At 34.7% G+C, this 22,610-nt stretch overlaps 4 protein-coding genes across 7 annotated transcripts; 1 reads left to right on the top strand and 3 right to left on the bottom strand.

Annotated features, from left to right (window-relative positions):
• The first annotated feature begins 263 nt into the window (after nt 1-263).
• Nucleotides 264-6,987, top strand: LOC107626934 (exocyst complex component EXO84B-like). Of its 2 annotated transcripts, none has more exons than XM_088505312.1 (7): nt 264-531; nt 1,255-1,352; nt 1,878-2,919; nt 3,864-4,364; nt 4,697-4,852; nt 6,015-6,139; nt 6,520-6,987. In XM_088505312.1, exons 3-7 carry the CDS (start codon nt 2,098-2,100, stop codon nt 6,884-6,886), a joined length of 1,971 nt encoding a protein of 656 aa, XP_088361438.1. In that variant the 5' UTR covers nt 264-531; nt 1,255-1,352; nt 1,878-2,097; the 3' UTR covers nt 6,887-6,987. The 2 variants fall into 2 exon arrangements, with proteins under 2 accessions (XP_088361438.1, XP_088361437.1); XM_088505311.1 differs by lacking the exon at nt 264-531 and adding an exon at nt 736-1,035.
• A 303-nt stretch (nt 6,988-7,290) lies between these two features.
• LOC107628211 (uncharacterized) lies at nt 7,291-8,173 on the bottom strand. Its single transcript, XM_016330984.3, has one exon. The coding sequence runs from the start codon at nt 8,111-8,113 to the stop codon at nt 7,460-7,462; it is 654 nt and encodes a 217-aa protein (XP_016186470.1). The 5' UTR covers nt 8,114-8,173; the 3' UTR covers nt 7,291-7,459.
• Nucleotides 8,174-9,418: 1,245 nt separating this feature from the next.
• Nucleotides 9,419-11,940, bottom strand: LOC107628212 (uncharacterized). 3 transcript variants are annotated; one of them, XM_016330987.3, is made up of 7 exons: nt 11,507-11,940; nt 11,020-11,134; nt 10,719-10,793; nt 10,306-10,420; nt 10,107-10,189; nt 9,777-9,838; nt 9,419-9,692 (listed from the first exon to the last, which is right to left on the bottom strand). In XM_016330987.3, exons 1-7 carry the CDS (start codon nt 11,719-11,721, stop codon nt 9,554-9,556), a joined length of 804 nt encoding a protein of 267 aa, XP_016186473.1. In that variant the 5' UTR covers nt 11,722-11,940; the 3' UTR covers nt 9,419-9,553. The 3 variants fall into 3 exon arrangements, with proteins under 3 accessions (XP_016186473.1, XP_016186472.1, XP_016186471.1); XM_016330986.3 differs by having other exon boundaries at nt 10,330-10,420; XM_016330985.3 differs by having other exon boundaries at nt 11,029-11,134.
• Nucleotides 11,941-17,177: 5,237 nt separating this feature from the next.
• LOC107625015 (uncharacterized) lies at nt 17,178-22,610 on the bottom strand. Its single transcript, XM_088503420.1, has 8 exons — nt 22,087-22,610; nt 21,811-21,851; nt 20,501-20,594; nt 20,291-20,379; nt 20,022-20,192; nt 18,713-18,823; nt 17,870-17,936; nt 17,178-17,781 (listed from the first exon to the last, which is right to left on the bottom strand). Exons 5-8 carry the CDS (start codon nt 20,037-20,039, stop codon nt 17,501-17,503), a joined length of 477 nt encoding a protein of 158 aa, XP_088359546.1. The 5' UTR covers nt 20,040-20,192; nt 20,291-20,379; nt 20,501-20,594; nt 21,811-21,851; nt 22,087-22,610; the 3' UTR covers nt 17,178-17,500.

Genomic DNA, 22,610 nt, shown 5'->3' with positions numbered 1-22,610 from the left:
AGTATTTTTATACTATTAGGGTTTAGGGTCTAGAGATTAGAATTTAGAATTTAAGGTCACTATATTTGTTAGATATTATGTATGAGAATACGTTTGTTAGTTAGGTGTTGGCTCAAAAAATGATAAATTTTGTTAGTTATTTAGCATTGTTTTTATTTTTATATTCTTGTTTTGTTGTCATCTTTCTCCTTCACTTTCATTATCTCATTCAATTCCTCTGTCACCACGGCTTACAAAATCAAACTACCATCACCAAACACACCACTACACATCAATATTTTCATTCTCAACCTTCACCACCATATGAACCTGAATATCCCAAGTGACTTCACGGGGAGCCTCGTCAAGATATCAAAGACGATCCTAGCCAGAAAAGCATCTAGCGGCGGTACAAACTGTTGGGACATAGATAACGTTTTCGCAAGTGTTGGTGCGAGGTTGATGCTGTCGGCGGCACTTGTAAAGTAGTCGGCATCTCGATTGCCACTGTTTGCCGCCATTATAGGAGAAACCAGAAATAATTAAGCTAAGGTTTTGAAAGAATGTGTATGAACTTATAAGTGAAAGCAACAATTATTTTGAGATGGATGGAGTATATAATTATCTTTCTCTTTTTTTTTTGGTGTCCTCTATATAATATCTTTGAGATAATTGCTATTTGGTGGAGATACCAATGATACTACTCATAACTGAAGTACAAGTTTTGATTCTAATAACGACATCATCAACGACAAAATAAAGAATGAAAACTTCAGTGTGTGAATCGGAAATACCAAAGCACCGATAAAAAGCACTGTATATATCTCATAGATTTCTTAGTTACTTGATTCCCTTTCATTTTCTCCATTTTCCGAAATATCTCATTTTGAGCTTTCAATGGAATCTTCATCAAAAACACAAAGAAGGTTCAGATTCAGAGACCACTCCCAACCTGAATCTCAGAACTCTGTGCCATCATCAGAGCCTAGTTCTGATGTTTCTGCACTCTCACTGCATGATTCTGATGAACGCGAAATTGAGTCCATGACTGGAAGGGTAGTTTTAATTGTCCAAACGCTTTTTGTAACCTTAATGTGCCAATTTTAGATTTTGTCGAAATCTTTATGATGTCGATATAAGATATAGTAACGTGGTCTGATCCATGTAGTTGAACTTAGTTGGTAGAACAAAACTTAATTGCTGTTGTTATTCTTGATCACTTTATTTTTCCTTTTTTCTTTTTTAAATATAAAAATTTGATTTATTGATGATTAGGGAATCAAGCATCTGTGTGATGAACTTTTAGAGCTTAAGGAAGCAGCAAGTGAGGATTTGCAGAAAAACATCTTTGCTAATTATTCTTCCTTCCTTAGGTAATGTTTTGTTTTTATTTTCCACAATATTTGCTCCATCTTAAACAATTCTACAAAATCACAAAAATAATGTGGCATACTTGTTGAATCTTGTGCAAAGGAGGGATTACTTCTAACAAATAACAATAATTGTTAGTGTTAGGTTACGTCAAATATATTGTGGAGAGAGCCAACTTGGGTTGGTCTAGTGGTTAGCTTATTAGTCCTCTTAAGCAAATATCGGAGGGTTTGAATCCCGCCTTGTGTATGCAACAACTCATTGGACAGCGGCAAACCTTTAAATGGAGTTCCGATCTGCGACAGATTAGTCCTTGACCCCAGGTTGGGGATTCCGTAGGAAACCAAATATATTGTGGAGAATTCCGAAGAAACAACTTTTGTTGAAAGTATATACATTTAAGTGGAAAAAAAAATTAGTGAGCATAATTGTTGATGTACTTTTTAGATACTGATATTGCAAAATTGAATTGCTTATTATTATTATTATTGAGGTTCTGTAATTTATATATGCTCTCATATGTGTAGAATTCTAGAGGAAGTGACAGGAGTGGAAAATGAACTTGTGCAACTAGAGAACCATTTTGTTTCACATAAAAGACTAGTGAGGGATCTTATAGACCGTATATATCCAAATATACTGTCCTTAAGCTCAAACATTGAAGATCACATAGATAATGAACCTTCATTAATTCGTAGTGAATTCGAGGCTCACATTACCGATGTTTCAGATAAGCTTGATCTTCTCATGTCAGAAAACAAGGTAGATGAAGCCTTGGAGCTTCTAGAATCTGCTGATGCACATTACCAAGGAATCCAGTTTGAAGACTACTCGGATTCTGACATAAACTTATACAACTCTGTGATTTCTGAGAAGATGTCAATGCTGAAACAAAGGTTGATACAGATAGCTAAGAATGATAGAATGGCTGGACCGGAGCTACAAAAGGTGCTATCAGGGCTATGCAGGCTTGGAGAGACTCAACTCGCTATAGAATTGTTGCTAAAATATTACCATTCGAGGATTATGGATGGAACGAAAGATTTGCAGTGGTCTAAATCTTCTTCGAATGAAGCATATATAAGAGAACTTGCAAGGTTTGTGTTTTCTATTATTTCACAAGCAGCTAAGAGCTTTGTGATGTTATGCGGAGAGAGTTCTCCTTATGCCTCAGAACTTATGATGTGGTCATGTGAGGAAACAAAGTCATTTGTTGCTTGGTTCGACGAGTATGTTAAGAAGATCTCGGCGACTAATGGTAGCTTGTCATATGCCATAAAAGCTGTGAAGTTCGCGGTGTTGTATTGTTCCTTGTTGGAGGATCAAAGTTTGGTTTTGCAGCCTTACTTGGTGATGCTTCTATGTCCCTGCATTGAAGAGGTTCTGAATACACATGTAAACCATTTTAAGAAAGTTGTTGGTATCTTCTCAGTAAGTGATTCTTGGGGTCTGGAGAAATACCTTGTTTCTGGAGTGTTCGGTGGAGGATCCTTAAATCTTGATGTCGAGGAGCAACCGGAATATTGCGTGCTAACTACCAGCGGCCGGAAATTTCTCACACTTTTACAGGTATGTTCTGCTTCTCCTATTCCCTTTATCTGTCACCTTCATTGTTTTTCGGTCACTTTTGGTATATTCTTGAATCAATGTATCTGAATCAAACTAATGTAATAAAAATAGACAAAAAGAAACTAATGCATAGTGCATTATTGGTCAACTAACTTTATGAACCAGTAAATTTAGAAATTTTGTCCTTGATAAAATATGTAAAAGTTGAGAAATACCTACTTTCTAACCAAAAAGAGTAACTGCCATGAGAAATTTTGAACCATGTTAATGCCACATTGGCAAGATATGTTTGATCAGATATGTATAACCAAAAGAGGAACTGCCATGGAATTCCATAGCCATAAAGTTATATCTTTGGTCTATATAAATGCCAACAGTTCTTAAGAGTGTTTATCATATTCATGTCTTCACATGGTAAGAAATCTAAAACTGCACATATTATTTATCAATTACTTTTACCATATAAAGGCAATATTCCCCTGCCCTTATTACATTGATTCAACTCAAATTTTTCTTTGTACCAAAGAAAAGTAGTTTTGTTGGATCAGTTGCTTATTACGGCTAGGCCAAAAGCTATACAACAATGTTTGCGAGACAATAGAAAATTAGCACAAAACAGCTCAAAATGACCTTATTTTGCATTCCTCAATTACTGCTTACCTTATTTTGCTTTCCTTAGACCTTAGTTACCACTGGAATAATTGAATAATTTTAGGTGTAATAAGTGTGTAATTATAGATGTTACATGCATGAAATTATGAATGATAATTTAAATAAAGTAACTTTGGGTTATTGTCTCTCTAGCATTACTGAAAGCTATAATTGTTAGTAAGAGTGCAACTTTATTTTGTTATAGTTTCTCATAACATCATCCAAAATAAAACCATAAAGCTTGTTATTTATGCACATGAGACATGATATATCTCAGTGACTATGTTAGTTAGGCCATTGTGGAAGATATTTCTCCTTTAGTTGCTCTTCAAATGGGAAATTCAATCATTGGTGCACTCAGCAACCTCATCACAGAGTATGTCACCATTCTTGAAAGAGCTCTTACCTATGACACAAGAGGAGGAGATCATCAAGTTAGTCCAAGAATCAAGTTAGCCGAGTCGGTTGCGCAGCAGGTTTCGATTTTGGCTAATATGTCGACGCTAACAAAGCTTCTCTTCGTCATGGTTAAGGGAATATATAGCAGCAATGATGGTGGCAAAGATTCTAATGAAATGGAAGAAAATTTAGATTTTGATCAGCGTCAAGAACTTGAAGAGTTCATGCTGTTTCTTGAAGAGAGCTCACATAAGCTGAGAACTGTGTTTTGCCAGCAATTAATTGCGCAAGTATCGGCTACTTACCATAGCCATGAGATTTTCTCAGCTATTCAAAATGTTGATCAATTTGATGATAACAGAATCCAATATACCATGCCCTCTGGTATCTTTCAGGTATTATCTTTACACATAACATCCTAAGACTTCTCAAGGTGTGTGAAAAGAGTGATTCTATAATAAAAATATTGAAATGCATAGAGTTGAACATAGTGAGACAATGAATGATTTCATTGAAGTTGTTTATTTGGAAATTTCCGAAGAAGCTAATCATAGGTTCTTTTGCTTAGTGTATAGAATTTCTCGTTCTCCTACTTAAAACAAGTTTGAAACTGAAAAATAGTACAAATGTGTGTGTGTATATATATATATATATATATATATATATAATTTTTAATCAGCTTGCTAGTATGCTTATGCAAGATCCCTTATATTTTGGTCCTTGGCAGGTTCTATTTCTGGAACTGAGGAAAATAGAAAGACTTGATGAAGAGAATATGTTTGAAGTGAATTGGTTGATAGGCTTACTGAGAGAGCTGATGGAATCTATGTTTATTTGGATTTCCAACAACAAAGACATCTATGCAACTCAAGAAACCAACCAGGTTTTTTTTTTTTTTTTTCAATTTCCCTCTTTTCTGTCCAATCTTTGTGTATTTTTTTATTTTATTTTTTACCGAAGATAGGGAAACTCGAACCGCAACCTCTTAAGTGAGTATGAGAAGACTATGCCATTTGAGCTATAACTCATTAGCCTAATCTTTGTGTATTTGCTGACAGGCTAAAGAAGAAAATGCATAAGTGTAATTTGCACGCTTTTCAGTTTCCAAAATAGCATATTATATAAGGGTAATTATATGGAAAACAGTAAATTTTAATAAAAGAGTGAAGATTATTCATTTTATAACCAAAAAAATAAAGACATCATAAGTAATATACACACTTCTCTAAAATATATAGTTACAATCTTCATTTTTTATCCAACTTTAGTCTTCATTGAAGAAATTTCTATGATATAATTTATCCTATTTCTCCTCAAAAGAGTGTATTTTCTCCAATCCATTTGAAATAAATATATAGTTATAATTACATACATACCTAAATTTAAAAAAATACAAAAATATTATTTGTATACTAAAATTAGTCACCAATGTATTTTCGTATAAATACATGTGTTGTTCATTTCATTTTCAATCTGTATTTATATTTCAATATATATTTTATATTATTGGTTAATTTTAGTGATTGATTTTAAAATACACCTATTATTTTATTTTTATATTTACTTTTTTCTTTCCATTTATTCTCTCTCTCCCCCATCTTTTAATAAGGTTGCTAGTAGAAAAAAATTAATTAACATTGTATAGGATTTTCAATGAACAACTATTTTGGATGAAATTGAATTTAAAAAATGTAACATTTATTTTGAATGGGAAAACTATCTATTTAGACATAATAAACATAGATTTTTGTACAAACACATGGTTGGTTAAGGCAGCAAATACTCCTATTTGTCAGTAGTTTCGAGTATAGAGTTGTCTTTAACAAGAGAATATTTATGTTTTCGCAAATAAAAAATAGGTCTCTCTAATTATCTGATATTAGCCTAAGTGATCTAGCAAGTAGCAACAAATCTTTTGATAAGGTTATGTTTAAATAGTAAGAGGCTATGAACTAAAGCCATGGCAATTAGGAAGACAACTAATATCAATATTTGTTTCCTCTAATTTTAAGTGGTTCTCATCCATTTCATTGTTCCATGTACAGTTTGTCATGGATGTTCAGTTCCTGGTGGAGATTGGAATGCATGGAGGATACTTCTCCAATGATCCTTTGCTTCTTCTCACTCTCATGAAGTCAACCTTTAATTCTGCAGGACTTGACCCTTTCAAGTAATGCTTTCCTAGTTACAGAGATTGAAAAATTCAGAATCATTTATTGTTCATAGTTTTGCAAATTTAAACTTAAAAATCTCAGGCCACATATGTTTCTTAAACTGAAAAAATAATGGAAATATAGCTTCATGTAAAAATGGACCAACAATTTTCAAATGCGCTAATTTGATTTCATCCTTTATTATTTAAGTTTTCAAGTCCTTCTCAATTCTATTTCATGCAATTGTGATTACATTTGTACTACTCCATTTAATTTCTTGTGTAAAAGATAAGCATGCAATAATCAAAAGAGGTTATATCATGATATTTAAGGCAAACTAGACTTCACACCTTCTTGACCTTGAGCAACAAATTTGTTTCATTATGTTATTTTCCAGAGATGCAGATAATGATGGATGGGCCATTGATGCAGCCACTAAAACAATTCAAAAGCTTCTAGAGATTGAGAAAACAACTATGCAACCAAAAGAGAGTGTAGTTAACAATGAAGAAGGAGAGTTACATGAGAGCCAATCCAACCAATCAGCATATCTCTCTGAAGAAGGTGATTTGAGTTCCTCAGAGAATAATAATAACAACAATATTGATGCTTTGGATGAGGAAGATGAGGTTGAAAAAGATGACTTAGAAGTTGCTATTGATACAAACACATTGAGGGAACATAGTGTTAGTACCATGCAATCAGCTCCAACAATTGCCATTGATGAGAAAGGACAAAATTCCGAGGAAATTAAATCAAAATGAAACGAGTGACCCACCCACCTTGTTATAAATTTCATATCTTTACAATTACATGATTTATTGATTTTTGGAAAATTATGTTGTGGCTAAATGAGTAAATGTACCACATTTTTTATCATTTTGGTACATAAATATGTAATAAAATATATTCAGAATCTATGTGAGGAAAATTGTACTCTGAATTTTTCTCCAATTTATACATAAGCTTTAATTTGTCGCCAAGTAATAGGTGAATTGCTCATATATTCTTTACAATTTATTATATTCATATATTTGTTTACAATTTCCTCTCTGCCTGTCCTAAATAAGAAACTTGAACAACACCAGATTGCTTTGTTTTATCTTACAAAAGCTAATTTTCTTCTTTGATCATATAAGATCAAAGTCCAAATATAAATCAGAACATAGAACAACAAATCAAAAGGTAAATTTATTCCATCAACTTAACTTGATACTTTTCAAAATACACCAAAAAATAAAATGCAGAACCAGTAAATTCTGCACACATTTCCCAATTGTAAACACTGTTAGCAATCGCAGTTCAAAACAAACCACGGTTGTTCTTCCGAGCTTTAATTAACCGCACAAGATAACTTTGGTAACTGCAAGAACCAAACAAGCCATAGAAAACAAGAAAAAGGAGACGAAATCTCTGGAAGACCATTTCCGAATCTCTTGATGTTTCCCTTCAACAACCCTCAAACTCTTTGCTCTTCTGAGAGCATCAACTTCTTTCAACAGATCGAATTCCAGACCCTTCTTCTTCAGCTCTTCCACGCACTTCCCCAAAAGAATCTTGTCTTCTTTCTCTCTCTGAAGCGCCTTCTCCATGTGACTCTCCACGTCGCTCTTGTACCTCACGGCCCAAACCAGGCCCAATGAGAACACGAAGGAGCACAGCGAAGGGATCCACCAGCGCTGGCACGCGGACGAAGAAGATTCAGATTCTGAGAAAGACACAGAGGAAGAGGATGTGAAGAGGAGCATGAGGGTCAGGGAGTGGAAGAGGAAGAAGAAGATGTGGAGCATTGTGATTTCTTTGCGAACCGAGTCGATTTGGGTTTCTTTCAGTGCGATTCGGCCATGGATGAGTTCTTCTTCTTTCAGCCATTGCTTTAGTAGGAGTTTGTGCGTTGGTGTCTCTGCGATTTGGTGGAGTGGGTGCATTTGCTTCCACTCCATTATGGACGCGTTTCTTCTTACTGTGTTGTTCTGTTCTGTATCAGCCATTGAAGAGAGAGGAAGAGAGGGATTCTGAATTTGAGAGTGTAACAGTGTGAGGGAAAAGAAAGTTTTGTGAAGTTATAGGAGGAAGAGGGTGCTAGGGGTTTTTTCAATATAATTCAGATGTAACGGTCGAATTTCGTGGTGAGTTTCCCCAAATACCCTTTTTCTGATCTAGAAGACTAAAACAAAACAGGAGCGTCGGAGAAAATATGTTAATAACGGCTAAGTTGGAATCTAATATGTGAAGATCCAGTTTTCTATTGTTTATTGTAAAAGGTAAAGCAATAGATTGAGAACAATGCTCCATAACTAGTAAATATTATTATTTTTTGTTAATATTTAATTAATAATAATTTATATTTATATTTATAAATATTTTATATACAAAAAATATATAATTTATATTTATATTTATTAAAATTTTATATACAGTAATTAATATAATTTGTACTCATATTTTTTTTTAAATTTATACTCATAAATTAGTAAAATTAATTTGTTAAAGACAATTTTAATGTTTATGCGAGATAAATAATAACCAAAATTACTAAAAATTATTGATCTCAAGAGTTTTTTTAAATTTATTATACTCTTTTATAATTAAGGATTTAGCTAACACATAATAAACTTATTATTAATAGAAAATTTTAAATATTTTTATATAATAAATATAAAATAAATACATAAAAAATTTAAATTTTTTATATTTTTAATAAAAAATTTTTATTTTATAATTTTAATGTGTGAATGCATAATAGATAAATTCTATAATTAATTAGCAAATTTACCCAACCTACCACCCCCCTTCTTTTTCTTTTGTGATTAGTGTTGCTAGATTCTGTACAGAATAAATTTAATATCTTTGGATTTTTCGGATATATATATAATCTAAATAAAAAAAATAAATTATAACATATATAAAAAAAATTATCAATTATATATATTGTCAATCTATCAATTATAATTTATATCATCCATTATAATTATATGTAAAAATTATATGTATATGTAATTAAAATTATATATTATTACTATAAATTAAAAGTATACATTCATATTATATTATTAATATAAATAATTATAATAAACAATATATAAGAGTTTATCCAAGTTAAAACTCCACTCATTTAATATACTAGCTAAAATTCCGACTAAAGTTAAGTTCACAAACTCATGATCTTAATTTATTGAGCTATTAACGAGTCTAAGTCTGAGTTGGCTTTTAACTCACTTTCTGTCTTACTGACAATGTCTAACCAAGAATTAGACCAAATTTCTGTCATCCCTAAATTAGCATAATTAGTTTGATAAATGAGCAAAGTTCAATACTGCATGGAGACAGTTGTATTTTAATCTTTTAATGATTTAACTTTGCTAAAGTACATGGCAACTCATCATAAGATAACTATCCCCATACACCTTATTCTCGAAATTACAGTAATACTATAACAAAATGAAATCCGTTTCTTGAAAAATAGAGGTATATGGCGGTTTGCGGTTGGATAACTTTTCCATCTCATCTAACGCAAGCAACTTCGGAAGGGGCGGCATTAGGCTCATTGGGTCTGGTGTTTCATTCAAACTGCAATGAAAAATAAAAGCAGAACAGAAAAGTTTATGAGTAACATTGGTCTTAAGCATAGTCAAAATGCTGTTTATAACTTACTCTTTCATAATTTTATTGAAGTTCTCTCTCACTTGGTGGAAAATCTCAATATTCTTCCCATGCTGTAAACAAATTTGAAAAGAATAAAAAAAATTATATGTTAATTTTGCAGCCAACAAGAATGGAAATGATGAACTAATCAACTAGAAAATTAAGTCTCATAAATAAAACTATATTACAACTCTCAGCAGTTTTCACAGGGGAATATATTAGAGTATACATAAACATTGATATAAACATTAAATAGAAAAAATGCTTTAATAACCCTTTTTATCCATAGGATTCAGACACCTTAGGTTGTTCAACAAGTTACAAACACCCTTGACTCACCATACGAGAAGCAAGATTTTTTGAGATTTGGTTGAAGGCCTGTGCATTTTGCTCCATGAGTGTACCTATTAGACCTCCAATTGCTGCAAAAAAGAGCAAAGTTCAGAGGAGGTTCTTTATGCTTGAAAATTAAAGCAAGGAATGCAAATACAGAACATTTCTAGAGGCAAATAAAATGAAAAATGATATGGAAACAGACTTTTGTAAGAGGTACAATCAGTACTTTTCATCGTAGCCATTCGTGGCACTGATGAGGCAACATCGGATCGAGCAATAAGGCGAGAAGAAGGCACTGCACGGCCTGAAACTTTCTCCTGCAAAAGAAACAAAAAAAAAAAAAGAGGGAAACTTGAGTTTCCACTGCTACAAAATAAAATTATGAAAGTATATTCTGTTTACTTCCTTTTTGTCACACTATTTCTTAGTAATTCTATTACTCAACATGTGAAATTTCCCCTTATTTAACATTCAGAAAAATAAGCAAAATAACAACAACAATGCATGCTGCTTGTTAACAGTGTCTCCACTGAAAACAAAAACTAAAAAGAGCTAGCGCTATATAACCAAACAAAAAGAAGGTAAAATGAAAAAGAGGATCGAGTGATGCAATACCTTTCTATTTCTACTTTTCTTGGTTAACTTAAGATCATCCTTCCTCTTCTTGCTATTTTGAATGTTTTCTTCTTTCTGTAAAATATAAACTAAGCATGTCACTATAGAACTGGCTCTTATCAATTAAATCAAAAACCAGCAAAAAGTAATTCTAAAGCAATCTCATGAAATTCTCATGCCTTCTATAACAATCTTTGATTAAAAAAAGGATCATCATCATCATCAAAATTGTCAACACGCAACATAATTTCTTGGGATTCACATCACAATTACATAAACCATTGACAGAAAAAAACATTACATAGCTTACTTCCTTCATCCACCGAACTCGAAGCGCCACATCCCTAACTGTCTTATCTTGCAGCTGTTGTGCTATGGTCGCATAGACTGTTACGTTAGAACCAACACCAGCATACCTACAACAAAATAAATGAATTTGACATAAGCTCAAAATGCAATCCAAACTTGGAGGGTACAAAAGACGATAATTAAGATGTTAACACGCATTATATTACGCAATTTAGTCAAACATATTGAACCACTCAACAGATATTAACTATCATCGTCACATGAAACAACAATATTCATCTTAAGCAGCCAAAATAACTTACAAAGTTGCATATATTTTTGGTTCTCTCCAAGTTTAAACACAACTTCATACCCAACGTTTGAATCCCAAATTGCATATAAATTAGGAAATCATTCTAAACATAGATACGTATATTAATTATGATACCAAAAACAAAAAACCATAGATATGATCAATAAAGGGTAACATAATCACTCACCTAGCAAGTCCATCTTCAAGAATAGCTTGTTCTTCAAGGTTCCATTCAACTGCTACACCAGGAATGTGCCTCAGAGTCTGCTCTATGGCCGAAGCGGAAGCGGCGGGAGCCATGGAATTCCCGCCATAGCTACATGAGGAAGATGGTGATGGAACAACATGGTTCCAAGCACTGAAGTGCGAGAAGGAGGAGGAAGAAGGAGGATAGGTAGCCATTGAAACGAAACGCACCCTTTTCTTAGAAGATTCCAAGAATGAATCTTTAGAGGCTAACCTTGTGAATGGAATCAAAGGGTATAGGAATCCACAGTTGGTTCCCGCCAATTGTCGCCAAAAGCAGTGAAACAGAGAAACATGAAAGAAAAGAAAGAAAGGAAATTGAAGCGAACATCGAAGGCGGAGAAGTGGTTGAGAGAAGAGAGGGATTGGGATTGGGATTGGAGACAAAGTGAATCAGAATCAGAATCTGAGAGCAAGTAATGGTGGGAGAAGCAGAGAGCTAAGACTTGTTATAACACACAATTTGAAATTTAGTCAAATATTCTAAATTTTTTTCCTTTTCAAAAAGTTAATATATTCCTTTTGAAATTAATAATTTTATTCTATTATTCTATTGTTATGCTCTCTTTAATCTTTATCCTATTATTAGTGTTTTATCTACGTGCAAGGTAGAGGAAATCTAGATAAAATAAATTAAATGCATAAATTATAAAATTGTAATAAGATTTAAATAGTAAAATTATTTAATCTAATAAAAAATAAAAAATTTATTGATTTATTATATTAAAAAGAGCAATGCTACATGGTTAGTAAATATTATCATTTTTGATCAACAGTTGCATCTATATATATATATATATATATATATATACATTATCAAAAATAGAAGACTCGAACCCGCAATCTCTTAGATGAGTATGGGGAGACTATATCATTTGAACTATAACTCATTGGCTATATTTATAAATGTTTTACACACAAGAAATATATAATTTACACCAATATTTACCAAAAATTTTACACACATAAATTAATATAGTTTGTACTTAAATTTTTCAGATTTTGCACATATGAATTAGTAAAAATTTATTTATTAAAAAAATTTTAGTATTTATGTTGATCAAATAATAGCTAAAAATACTAAAAATTATTGATCCTCAAAAATTTTTCTCTTAAAAATATAATACTCACAATTTATTAACTCCAAAATTACTAATTTACATAGATAATACTGTCATATTTTTTATCTCTCAAACAAATTAACACATAAAAAAACAAAGAGATTTTTTAATTCATGACCATTTTTTATTATGGGAAAAGCTCTACATCCATGTAAAAATTACATAGATGGTATCCAAATAGCTTTCACTCCACGCCCGACACCCCGTTTGTTTTACACGCACCTCTTATAACCTATATAACGAATCCTTATTTTGCGTTATCAAGTTTTTTTCTTTTAATGCAACTAGCGGCTCAAATGGCACCGTAGAACCTAGTGATGGCAATGGGTCCCATGGGGGGCGGGGACATACTCCGTCTCGTCCCCATGGCTGTGTTTGTTTCTGAGAACAGGACAGGACAAGACATTGAGAATAGGACAGGACAAGACACTAATGGACAAAGACACAAAATTTTGTGTTCTTGTATTCTGTTTGGTGATAAACTAAAACAAATTATGAAAATCCAATTTATTCTCATTTTTTTTATTCAAAAAATTTGAGATGAAAAATATAATAATAAAAAATATAATTATAAAAAATTAACAAGAATAATGAAAGAAAAAATAAAAAATAAGTTGTGTCCCTTGCTAGTGTCTATGTGTCCTTCCTGTCAGGATGGACACAAAATACACTAATTCAGTGTCTCTGGACACATTGTCTCTGTCCACGTCTCTTCTGTCAAACACGATTTTGTGTCTCAGTGTCCCTGTCTCTGTAAACAAATGCAGCCCATAGTCCGGCCCCGGTCCCGCCCCCGCCTAGGGCATCGGGCATCGGGCATCGGGCGTCGGTATCCGTCGGGGATCGGAGTCTCCAAAGTTATCCGCGTATTTTAAAAGCTAAAGAAAATCGAAAAAAAAAAACAGAAAAATTTAAAATAAAAAAATAATCCTCAATTGTCATTACAAATCCACAATAACTTCAACCATTCAATTCCAATTTTCCTTCAGCCGCTGTGCATGAATTAGTAATTAGTTGGATAATAGTGCAGAATTGATTAATTAAAGCAAATACTATAGCTTCAATTAAAGACAATGATATTGAGAGATATAGTGAAGAAAGAAAAATGAGGAACAAGGAATGAAATAAGAGTTGAGAATTATATTGAATGGGCCTTTGTGCCGAGTGCTAATGCAGAAGTATCCGCCTAACTGATAGCCTAAGACTGCTAATGCAGGAATGTCCGCCTAACTGATAGCATATTGTATGTTTAAATGGGCCTTTGTGCCAAACTGCTAATGCGAAAGTGTCCGCCTAACGGATAGCCTAAGGTTGTTAATGCGGGAATGTTCGCCTAACTGATAGCACTGTTTCTTACTGTGATGCACATTATGATGAGGCCTAACTGACACGGGTAACCGTGATGTCAAGGTGTCTAACTGACACAGTAAAGGAACCATATTCGAGGTTCACTCCGAGTAACGTCGAGTTGCGGGTAGACAACCGACGCATGAGCTCATGGCCTGCGCTAGGAACAGGCATGCATCATATTGTTTGCACATTTGCATTCGATTGTGTTTGCTTTTCTTGTTTCTCTATGATTCTGCTGTTTGTCTTCTTGCAATTTGTTTGTGTGTTGATCTGTTTCTTGTGCTATTAATTGGTGTTGGCAGTAAATAATTCACAAGAAGTTCATATGCGCAAACAAGATTATGCATGCCTGTTCCTAGCGCAGGCCATGAGCTCATGCGTCGGTTGTCTACCCGCAACCCGATGTTACTCGGAGAGAACCCCGAATATGGTCCCTTTACTGTGTCAATTAGACACCTTGGCATCACGGTTACCCGTGTCAATTAGGCCTCATTATAATAACATTTCAATGTGTATCACAGTAAGGAACAGTGCTATCAGTTAGGCGAACATTCCCGCATTAGCAATCTCAGGCTATCCGTTAGGCGGACACTTTCGCATTAGCAGTTTGGCACAAGGCCCATTCAACATACACTTTTCATAATTTACTTATTCATTTCAATTATCTCTTTCAAACATGGTTTCTCATTTACTTTCTCTTATCATGCCTCCGCATCACCAACACTATAAAACATACCTCTGTATCACCGCCTAACTATACATACCTCCGCACCACCGTCTAATTATACATACCTTCGCATCACCCATTAACCTTAAACCTTCTTAGGGACAACTTACACATTTATATTTAACTAAGTTCCAGAACTTTTATAGAAATTCGGACATAATCTCCTCTAAAATAGCACTAAAACCACCCTTACGGGTTGTCTGCCTAACTGATAGCATATTGTATGTTGAATGGGCCTTTGTGCCAAATTGCTAATGCGAAAGTGTCCGCCTAACTGATACTCTGAGATTGCTAATGCGAAAATGTTTGCCTAACTGATAGCACTGTTTCTTACTGTGATACACATTAAAATGTTATTATGATGAGGCCTAACTGACACGGATAACCGTGATGCCAAGGTGTCTAACTGACACAGTAAAGGAACCATATTCGGGGTTCACCCCGAGTAATGTCAGGTTGCGGGTAGACAATTGACGCATGAGCTCATGACTTGCACTAGGAACAGGCATGCATCATAAATTGTTTGCACATTTGATTGTGATTGTTTACTGTTCATTCTTTCTGTAATGTGTCATCTGCTTCTTGTTAATTCTCTATTTTCTGATTCTTGTTTGTATTTTAAGATTATGACGTAACCTTCTCAAAGCTTAGAATAAGATAATAGAGTTAGGAATAATAGTCATAGAGAATAGCGTGAGAACGGCATTCATCCCAAAGAAAGATGCCAAGAAAGAGTTATGTCAGAGCCCACGATACGGAAGTAGCCGAGAGACTTAGTAAGCGAGTTATTACGATAGAGACAAAACTCTAGGTTTCACGAGAGAGATGCGCTTTCACGATGTCACCTTACTGGGAACCATATAGGTTCTCACCCCTTCCTTTTCCCTTTCCCCACAGATGGAAGATCCAGACTTAATCACCACCACAGGAGTTATATTCAGAGAGGTACCAGAGGAGCATGTGTTGTCGGACCCTACAGGAGATGCTCGAAACTAGTCTTGAGCTGATGGTTGCAAAGTTGTGCCTCGACGGTAGAAAGAATGTACGATAGATGGTATTCATTCCTTAGACTTTGCTTTTCCTCACTTCTGTAGCATTTTTGAGGGACAGGACTTGATATTTTCTTTTCTTTTAGCCCGGGTACCAGCTTAGGAGTTTTCTTTATGAACCAGGTATCTGGAAAGTTGTTAGTTGTATATAAGTCTATATGTATATATATATATCTATCTAAGCATGTCAAGTTTGTATGAACTAACTTAAGACATATATATGTATGAAATCTTTTCTGTAATCTTGTTGTTATTTGACTTTGCTGTTAGTCTGGTGTTTATTTTATATTGTATATCTCTGAAGATGTTCATGGTTTTGTTAATAGGTTTGTTAAAAAAAGCTATATGATAAAAATAAGTTAACATATGCGATTCCGTTAATACGAAAGGCTTATATGTAGTAAATATTATCGAGTCTAGAGTTTTATAGGGCTACTGGGAAGTAACATCTTATGACTGGCAGTGATCCGGATCTGTCGGAAATTGGGTATCACAAGCAAGAATTTTCATCATTAGGACATAGACAACAACTAATATAAAATCACAAAAAATCACAGAAATATAAAATGACAGATATCACAACAATGCTATAATAATTAACAAATACTTCAAGATAAATGAAAATCACAAAAATCACAGAGGTTGACTTACCGGAAGGAAGAGCGGCCAACAGAGAAGAGGCTGCCAACGGCGATAGAGAACGAACAAACACGATTCTAACTCTGACGATCTTGCTTGACGGCGATGAAGATGATTCTCCTCTGACATGACGATTCTCCTCGGGCTGGGTGAGGCACGCGATGACAACGTTCTCCTCGAACATGTTTCTCAGGTGCACGACGACGGTGCTGCGGTGACCTTCAGAGTGAGAGGGGGAAGCAGGAAGCAGTGAGAAGGGAGAGCGCGGCGGTGAGGGAGGAGGAGGGTGGCGGACGGTGGTAATAGAAGTGGAGAGAATCTGTGAAAGAGTTTAGGTTTTGCTGAATCTGAGAAGAGAGGAAGTAACAGATTTTTATGCAAACCAACAAAATTAAAGAGATGTATCTTGAAACTTTCTATAGCCAGTCAGTTCACTCCTCTATTCCAAAATGTTTTTACTTTCTTTAAAGATCCAAAAAGTATTTTTGCAAACCCATCATCACGGTCCAACAAGATTTCTCCATTTGCTACCATGACAAAAAAATAAAAAAGCCATTTGCTACTTCATGTTCAATAAAATTACATAGTACCCCTTACAAATAATTCAAAATAAAAGCAAGAGCCTTTTGTGCCATTGGTTTTTGGGTTAAAACGAAAGGACAAGAGAAAGGAATCCTGGGATATTTTGAGAAGGATGAATTGGGAAATAATAATAAAAGAGGGGAATTGTTCAAACACAATTTTATTATTCGAATGAGGTGGCTGTTTCCATAAAAGCATTTTTGTGAAAATGATATTATGAACCGTTAAATAGTTCAATCAAATATATTAAACTATCTAACAGTTCACAATGTCTTCATTGGAGTAACCACCTTAGAATTAAGGGGTAGACAAATTTCTCCATACATATCCTAACATTTGGAGTTACTCTCGATGTGAAACTAGCCAGGATATTTCTTAACAACTATTTCTATCACATGAAGATGGATAACAAGAATATGCCACAACCATTAAACAACTATTTTGAAACTCTGAAATATTTAAGAAGCTCATGCAGCAGTGGCACTCGAGTTTCGATCGCTAGATTTGTTTTTGCGGCCCCAAACAGGATTGGACACAATAAGCTGATGCGGCACAAGCCGTTTCTCACGCTTCGTGAGCTTGCGGAAATTGTGAACCTTCAACCTCGCAATCTTCGCCTCTTCTTCAGCAGTTATTTCTCTTACTACAACTGTTAGCCTGCATTCCGGTTTGACTTTGATGCCGGCTCTTCCTTTGGAATGGTAAGAAACTTTCTTCCGGAATAATCCTTTTCCAACAAACGCTTCGGCTGCAAGAAATATGAAACAGCATCAGCACGGATTTAAACAAAGTGGCTAAACAAATTAAGTTACACAATTGCAAAATTTGAAGCGTACCAACAATGAGGCGCTCTGCATCCAATCCATGATTATTTACGGCATTTCCTTGGGCTTGAGTAATACCCTGCAGTGCTTATAACTTTAAAACATAAGTTTCCAATTCTGCATTTACCAGCACAGATCATGGAAAAGGAGGAACAATCCCATAGAATTAGATAATGGTAATATTAAGGGGAAGAAGTGATGAGATTTGGGAGCTGAAATATATGTAGGAAACAAACTACAAGTGCAGTGCGTAATAATAATAATAATAATAAAGGCAGCTCTGTAGACAAGCATCTCGTGTTAATGCAGGATCCTAGAAAGGCCGCACCAAAAAGGCGTAATGTAGACAGCCTAACCTGATAATTACATAAGTAGCCAATTCCACAGCTTGAAACCGTGACCTTGAGGCCACACGGAAACAACTCAACAACAACAACAATAAGGCCCTTGAAATTGTGGACCGAAGTGGAGGAGAAAAAATTGGACAATCCAGAAAGCCAAAAGAATGTAGAAAATGATAGAGAAGGACATAAGGTAGCTAGAGAAAAAGCACAACAACACTGAAAGTATCTAAAGGTAAGAAAGAAGTTGATCTTTATGGTCTATTTTGTGAATGAATGAATCTGTGACTTTAGAGAGTTGCAGATATATTGCTAAGATACAAGGCTTAATGACCGACTACACCAACAGCTGAACTTGTTCTAAGGAAATACGAACTCTTGGTTAGAAACCAATGAGGACAGATAAATCAACAGCCTAGCCTTGATGCTGTATGGTGCTCTAGAAGAAGCAATTGAATACTCTTAGTTTTGTCTACACACAGAAATGAAAATACAGTGTAATACCACTTATTACCTGATATACAGTTCTTGAAGCTCGCTTTACTGTCACTTGCAATTGCAGCAATGCATCTGTAACCAGCATACCACGAACCAAAGCAGCAACCAAGTTGACCTTCTTAGGACTCTGAGAAAGCACGTTGAAAAATAAGGTAATCAGTCATATATGCTAACTGGACCACAGAAAAACAGAAACCCAGAAATTATGATCATGTTTCCATAGCATTCAATCCAAGGGTGGCTTTTCATTGACCAGAAAATTATGCTGACTGAAGAAACACAGAAAGTTTCTCAAAAAGTAGGCAGAGGCACCATTTGACTTGGTGACCTGGTATTCTCTATGGGCACGTTCAGAGATGCTCAACCAATAGTCTCAGGATGAAACAGATCATGTTATACTTTTCAGTTTTCAAACTATTGCTATGCTGCAGTCTGAACTAGCTAACATTGTATTTTAAGCAGTTACTTCAGAATGACCCATATTAACAGGGGAAAAAATGATATCCATAAGCAATTCACGATATATTGGCAATTTGGCATTGACAAAATCACTGCAGCACCAAATATTATGTTGTTAAAACTGAATTATCCATAATAATATAACAATAATTGTGAATGGCATGAAAGGCATTTCATAGTTAGTGCAAGCATTTGAGTTGAGTTGAGTTGTGTATCATATCATCAAGCATGAAGTGCCCAATGGTTATAAGGCATTTCAAAAGTTCAGGAATCTTCGAAAATCTTATTTCAAGATAAAATGGAAATAATTATTATAAAGAATATTACATACAAAAACTGATAAATCGATGTAGAAATGAATACAGTCAGCACAATGGCAGTGACTGAACCTGTTAAGCAGGAACAATTTCCTTGTCTAAATCATAATAGTTTTGTTAAAAGCACCTTTCAGGATGAAAGATTGATGTTTTATAGGAGTTTCTCTCTCAGACGTTTTTAGACACTAGAAACCTGCGCTTCAATCATATTTATTGTTTTTTTTTTCTCTTATAAGAAGCATCTCTCAGTCCTCTCATTTTCTGTTAGACTACTTCATAATAGGGTTGTCTTAATAAAGGGGTTTGTTTGTTGTTGCTTTTGGAAGAAGTACCATTTTCAAAACAGAGTCAGAGGCAGAAGTAGAAATCATAGACATGCTTTTTTATTAAAATGAAATGGAATTAAACTATTTGAATGATAAGTACTCTTTAGCATAAATTAAAGAAAACCAATGAAATCAAAAGATTTGTGTCATGTCCATAATGTAAATTGAGCAATTACTTAAGAAATACAAGATAACAGAATTACACAAGGGAAAAAAAACAAACCTGCTTTATTTTTGACATTACTGCTTGAACTCTTTCTTTCTTAACAGGTGTCTGCTTCTGGTCTTGAGCTTCTTTGCTACCCAAAAAGGAAGTTAAGGCTAACGGGGAGGAAGTTGGTGTTTATTCCAGATCTGATGACTTAGAAAGTAAACAGGTAGAACCCGAAATTCCCTAAAACAAAAGAACCGTGTAAACTCCAACTATCTCTCAATAGAGTTTAAGTAGAGAGCTTATAACGTGATATGATCAGTCACAATGTAAATCAAAACCTGGGATTGGAAAGAATGATAAACAGGGCTACGAATTGAAATTGAGGGCAATAGTATTGTTCTTGCTGTCAACGTCGTCAGACCCTTACCTACGATGTACAGAAATAGGTTTTCTAAAGTATTTAATAAAACCTAAAAAAATAAGAGTAAAGCATGAGCAACTTCACATAGTTTGCAAGAAGGAAATAGTTAAAAACATAAATCACCAACCTTGGGGAGATGAGGTGGTAGCAAAGTGTGCAATTTGACGAAAAACTGGCAAGAAATGCCTTTGCCACTGGACCATGATTACAATGCACTCTTTCTGTAAAGTACAACCACAATATAACAAGCCAAGTTTTTTAAGGTGGCTGCAGCTCTGATAGGGTTTCCAAAATCCAGACCAATATATCAATTCATAGTTCATACAATTCATATGGCATTCAAGAGAGCAAAATTGAAATTAACAAAAAATTGAACAGAGCAGAATTGAAAAGATAAAAAAAATTGAAGAACAGAGCAGAGCAAACTTCTCAAATTCAACATACATCAAATTTATTCTCAAATTCAACATACAACAAGTTTATTCAACATTTGATTAATCATATAAAAAACAAAATTAAAAAATTAAAAAATAGAAGAACAGAAGCCCAGAACAAAAAACGAAAACAGCACGAACAGAAGCCAGAAACCCAGAAACTCATAGTTATCAGAACCGAACCGGCAATCAACCCGGTCATATGACTGGGTCACCAGGTCACTGGTTCAACCGGTAGGTCACTGATTCACCCGGTTGACCCGGTCATAATTTAAAAAAATACAAATTATATAAATAAAATTAAAATTAAGTATTAAAACTTAAAATGCAAGTCTTTACAAACATAATAATAATCAAATATTATTTTTTAGACATAACTAATGATGCAAAAAGAGATAATAAACTAGTTTCTAGTACAAAATACTTTCACCATTTAAATAAACAAGAACAAGCAAAAGATAACACAATCGATAAATCAAGTCCAAGTGATCTTAAAATCGACATCTATATCTTCATAGGACAAATTTGGAGCTTGATCAACATTTTTCTCATTTTGATTTACATCTATATCTTCCATAAGAAACACTGCATTATGCAGAACATCAGAAACAAAGAAAGAAGAGTTTGAAGAGAGAGCTACAACAAACTAGCAAACTAAATTAATTTCATCTTATTCTTCCATCAATGAATCAATTCTACATACCTCTTAGAGGGATGCAAGAGCTTCATTTATAACAGAGTTGGAAAAGAGAGAAAGATTAGAAATCAGAATAACAAACCCTAACTAACTGTACCAAACTAATTTTGTTAGTGACCAACTCTCTTATCTCTTATCCCTTAACATACATCAACAAAAGATTTAGCATTTTTTAAGCAACACAACAACAAGGTTCAGTAACAAATTCAACTCAACTCAGTTATCCAGCAACAAATTTTACTTTCAGCAACAACCACATTCATGATATGTTCAGCATCAAATAACAAGGCCAAAGCTGAAACTCACCTGGGCAGAGAGATGAAGCAAAACTTAACTAAGTGATTATTCTGCAAAACAGCACCAAATTCAAGGTTCAATAAACTCAGCAATGATTTTCGGCGATGAACAAACTTAAGCTAAGTGATTATTTTGGCATGTCAACAACAAATTCAAGGTTCATGATAATCAGTAACAAATTTCAGCAGCACATTCAACTTTCAGCAACAAATTACTTTCAGCAACAAAATCAAAGTGCATTGATGCAGCACCAAAATTGAAGCAGAAAGACCAGGGGAAACTCACCAAATCGTGTTGCACGAAGGAAGTTGACGGCGAAGGAGAAGCTGATGGCGAGGGAGAAGCTGACGGCAAGGCTCAAAGCAAGAAGCCGACAACAAAGATCAGCCCACCGGGATCTGTTGCCTCTGCTACCGGCGACGAAGAGCGCATGGAAGGGAGAGATCGAGACCAGGTGCGAGACAGAGACCTTGAGAAGCAAGAAGACGACGAAGCGAGCGCAGGTGCACGGAACCGCGACGACGACCGAGGTGAGGGGACGAGGTGAGAGACCGAGACCGCGACGAGGTAAGGCCGTGAGAGACTGAGTGTGACGACCGACGAGGTGAGGGGAGCGACGAGTGAGTGACGAAGTGAAGGTGACGCCGTGAGCCACCGTGAGCCGCCATGAGTGATGGACTGTCGAGCTCGAGAGAGAAGAGACACAAGGCTGGCTGGGGGTTAGGGGGATTCCAATTCCATTCAGATTACGGACATTAGCCATTAGGGTTCATGCTTTCATTTCATGCAAATCAACAGGGGGTGAAGGA

The sequence above is a fragment of the Arachis ipaensis genome, chromosome B2 (genome assembly GCF_059453495.1).
Source record: "Arachis ipaensis isolate K30076 ecotype BB chromosome B2, ASM5945349v1, whole genome shotgun sequence".
In the NCBI taxonomy this organism is placed as follows: domain Eukaryota; kingdom Viridiplantae; phylum Streptophyta; class Magnoliopsida; order Fabales; family Fabaceae; genus Arachis; species Arachis ipaensis.
Note: the sequence above shows the minus strand (reverse complement) of the source record. Positions and strands in the feature narration are given on the sequence as shown.

Coding starts and splice junctions, on each gene's coding strand:
- LOC107626934 (XM_088505311.1), top strand. CDS start 877: ATGGAATCTTCATCAAAAACACAAAGAAGGTTCAGATTCAGAGACCAC. Junction 1,353..1,877: donor AATTATTCTTCCTTCCTTAG/GTAATGTTTTGT, acceptor TCATATGTGTAG/AATTCTAGAGGAAGTGACAG. Junction 6,140..6,519: donor GCAGGACTTGACCCTTTCAA/GTAATGCTTTCC, acceptor GTTATTTTCCAG/AGATGCAGATAATGATGGAT.
- LOC107628211 (XM_016330984.3), bottom strand. CDS start 8,113: ATGGCTGATACAGAACAGAACAACACAGTAAGAAGAAACGCGTCCATA.
- LOC107628212 (XM_016330987.3), bottom strand. CDS start 11,721: ATGGCTACCTATCCTCCTTCTTCCTCCTCCTTCTCGCACTTCAGTGCT. Junction 10,190..10,305: donor TGATTGTACCTCTTACAAAA/GTCTGTTTCCAT, acceptor TCTTTTTTGCAG/CAATTGGAGGTCTAATAGGT. Junction 9,693..9,776: donor TTCAATAAAATTATGAAAGA/GTAAGTTATAAA, acceptor TTTTCATTGCAG/TTTGAATGAAACACCAGACC.
- LOC107625015 (XM_088503420.1), bottom strand. Junction 17,937..18,712: donor CTTCAAGAACTGTATATCAG/GTAATAAGTGGT, acceptor TAAGCACTGCAG/GGTATTACTCAAGCCCAAGG. Junction 17,782..17,869: donor TGCAGAGCGCCTCATTGTTG/GTACGCTTCAAA, acceptor TATTTCTTGCAG/CCGAAGCGTTTGTTGGAAAA.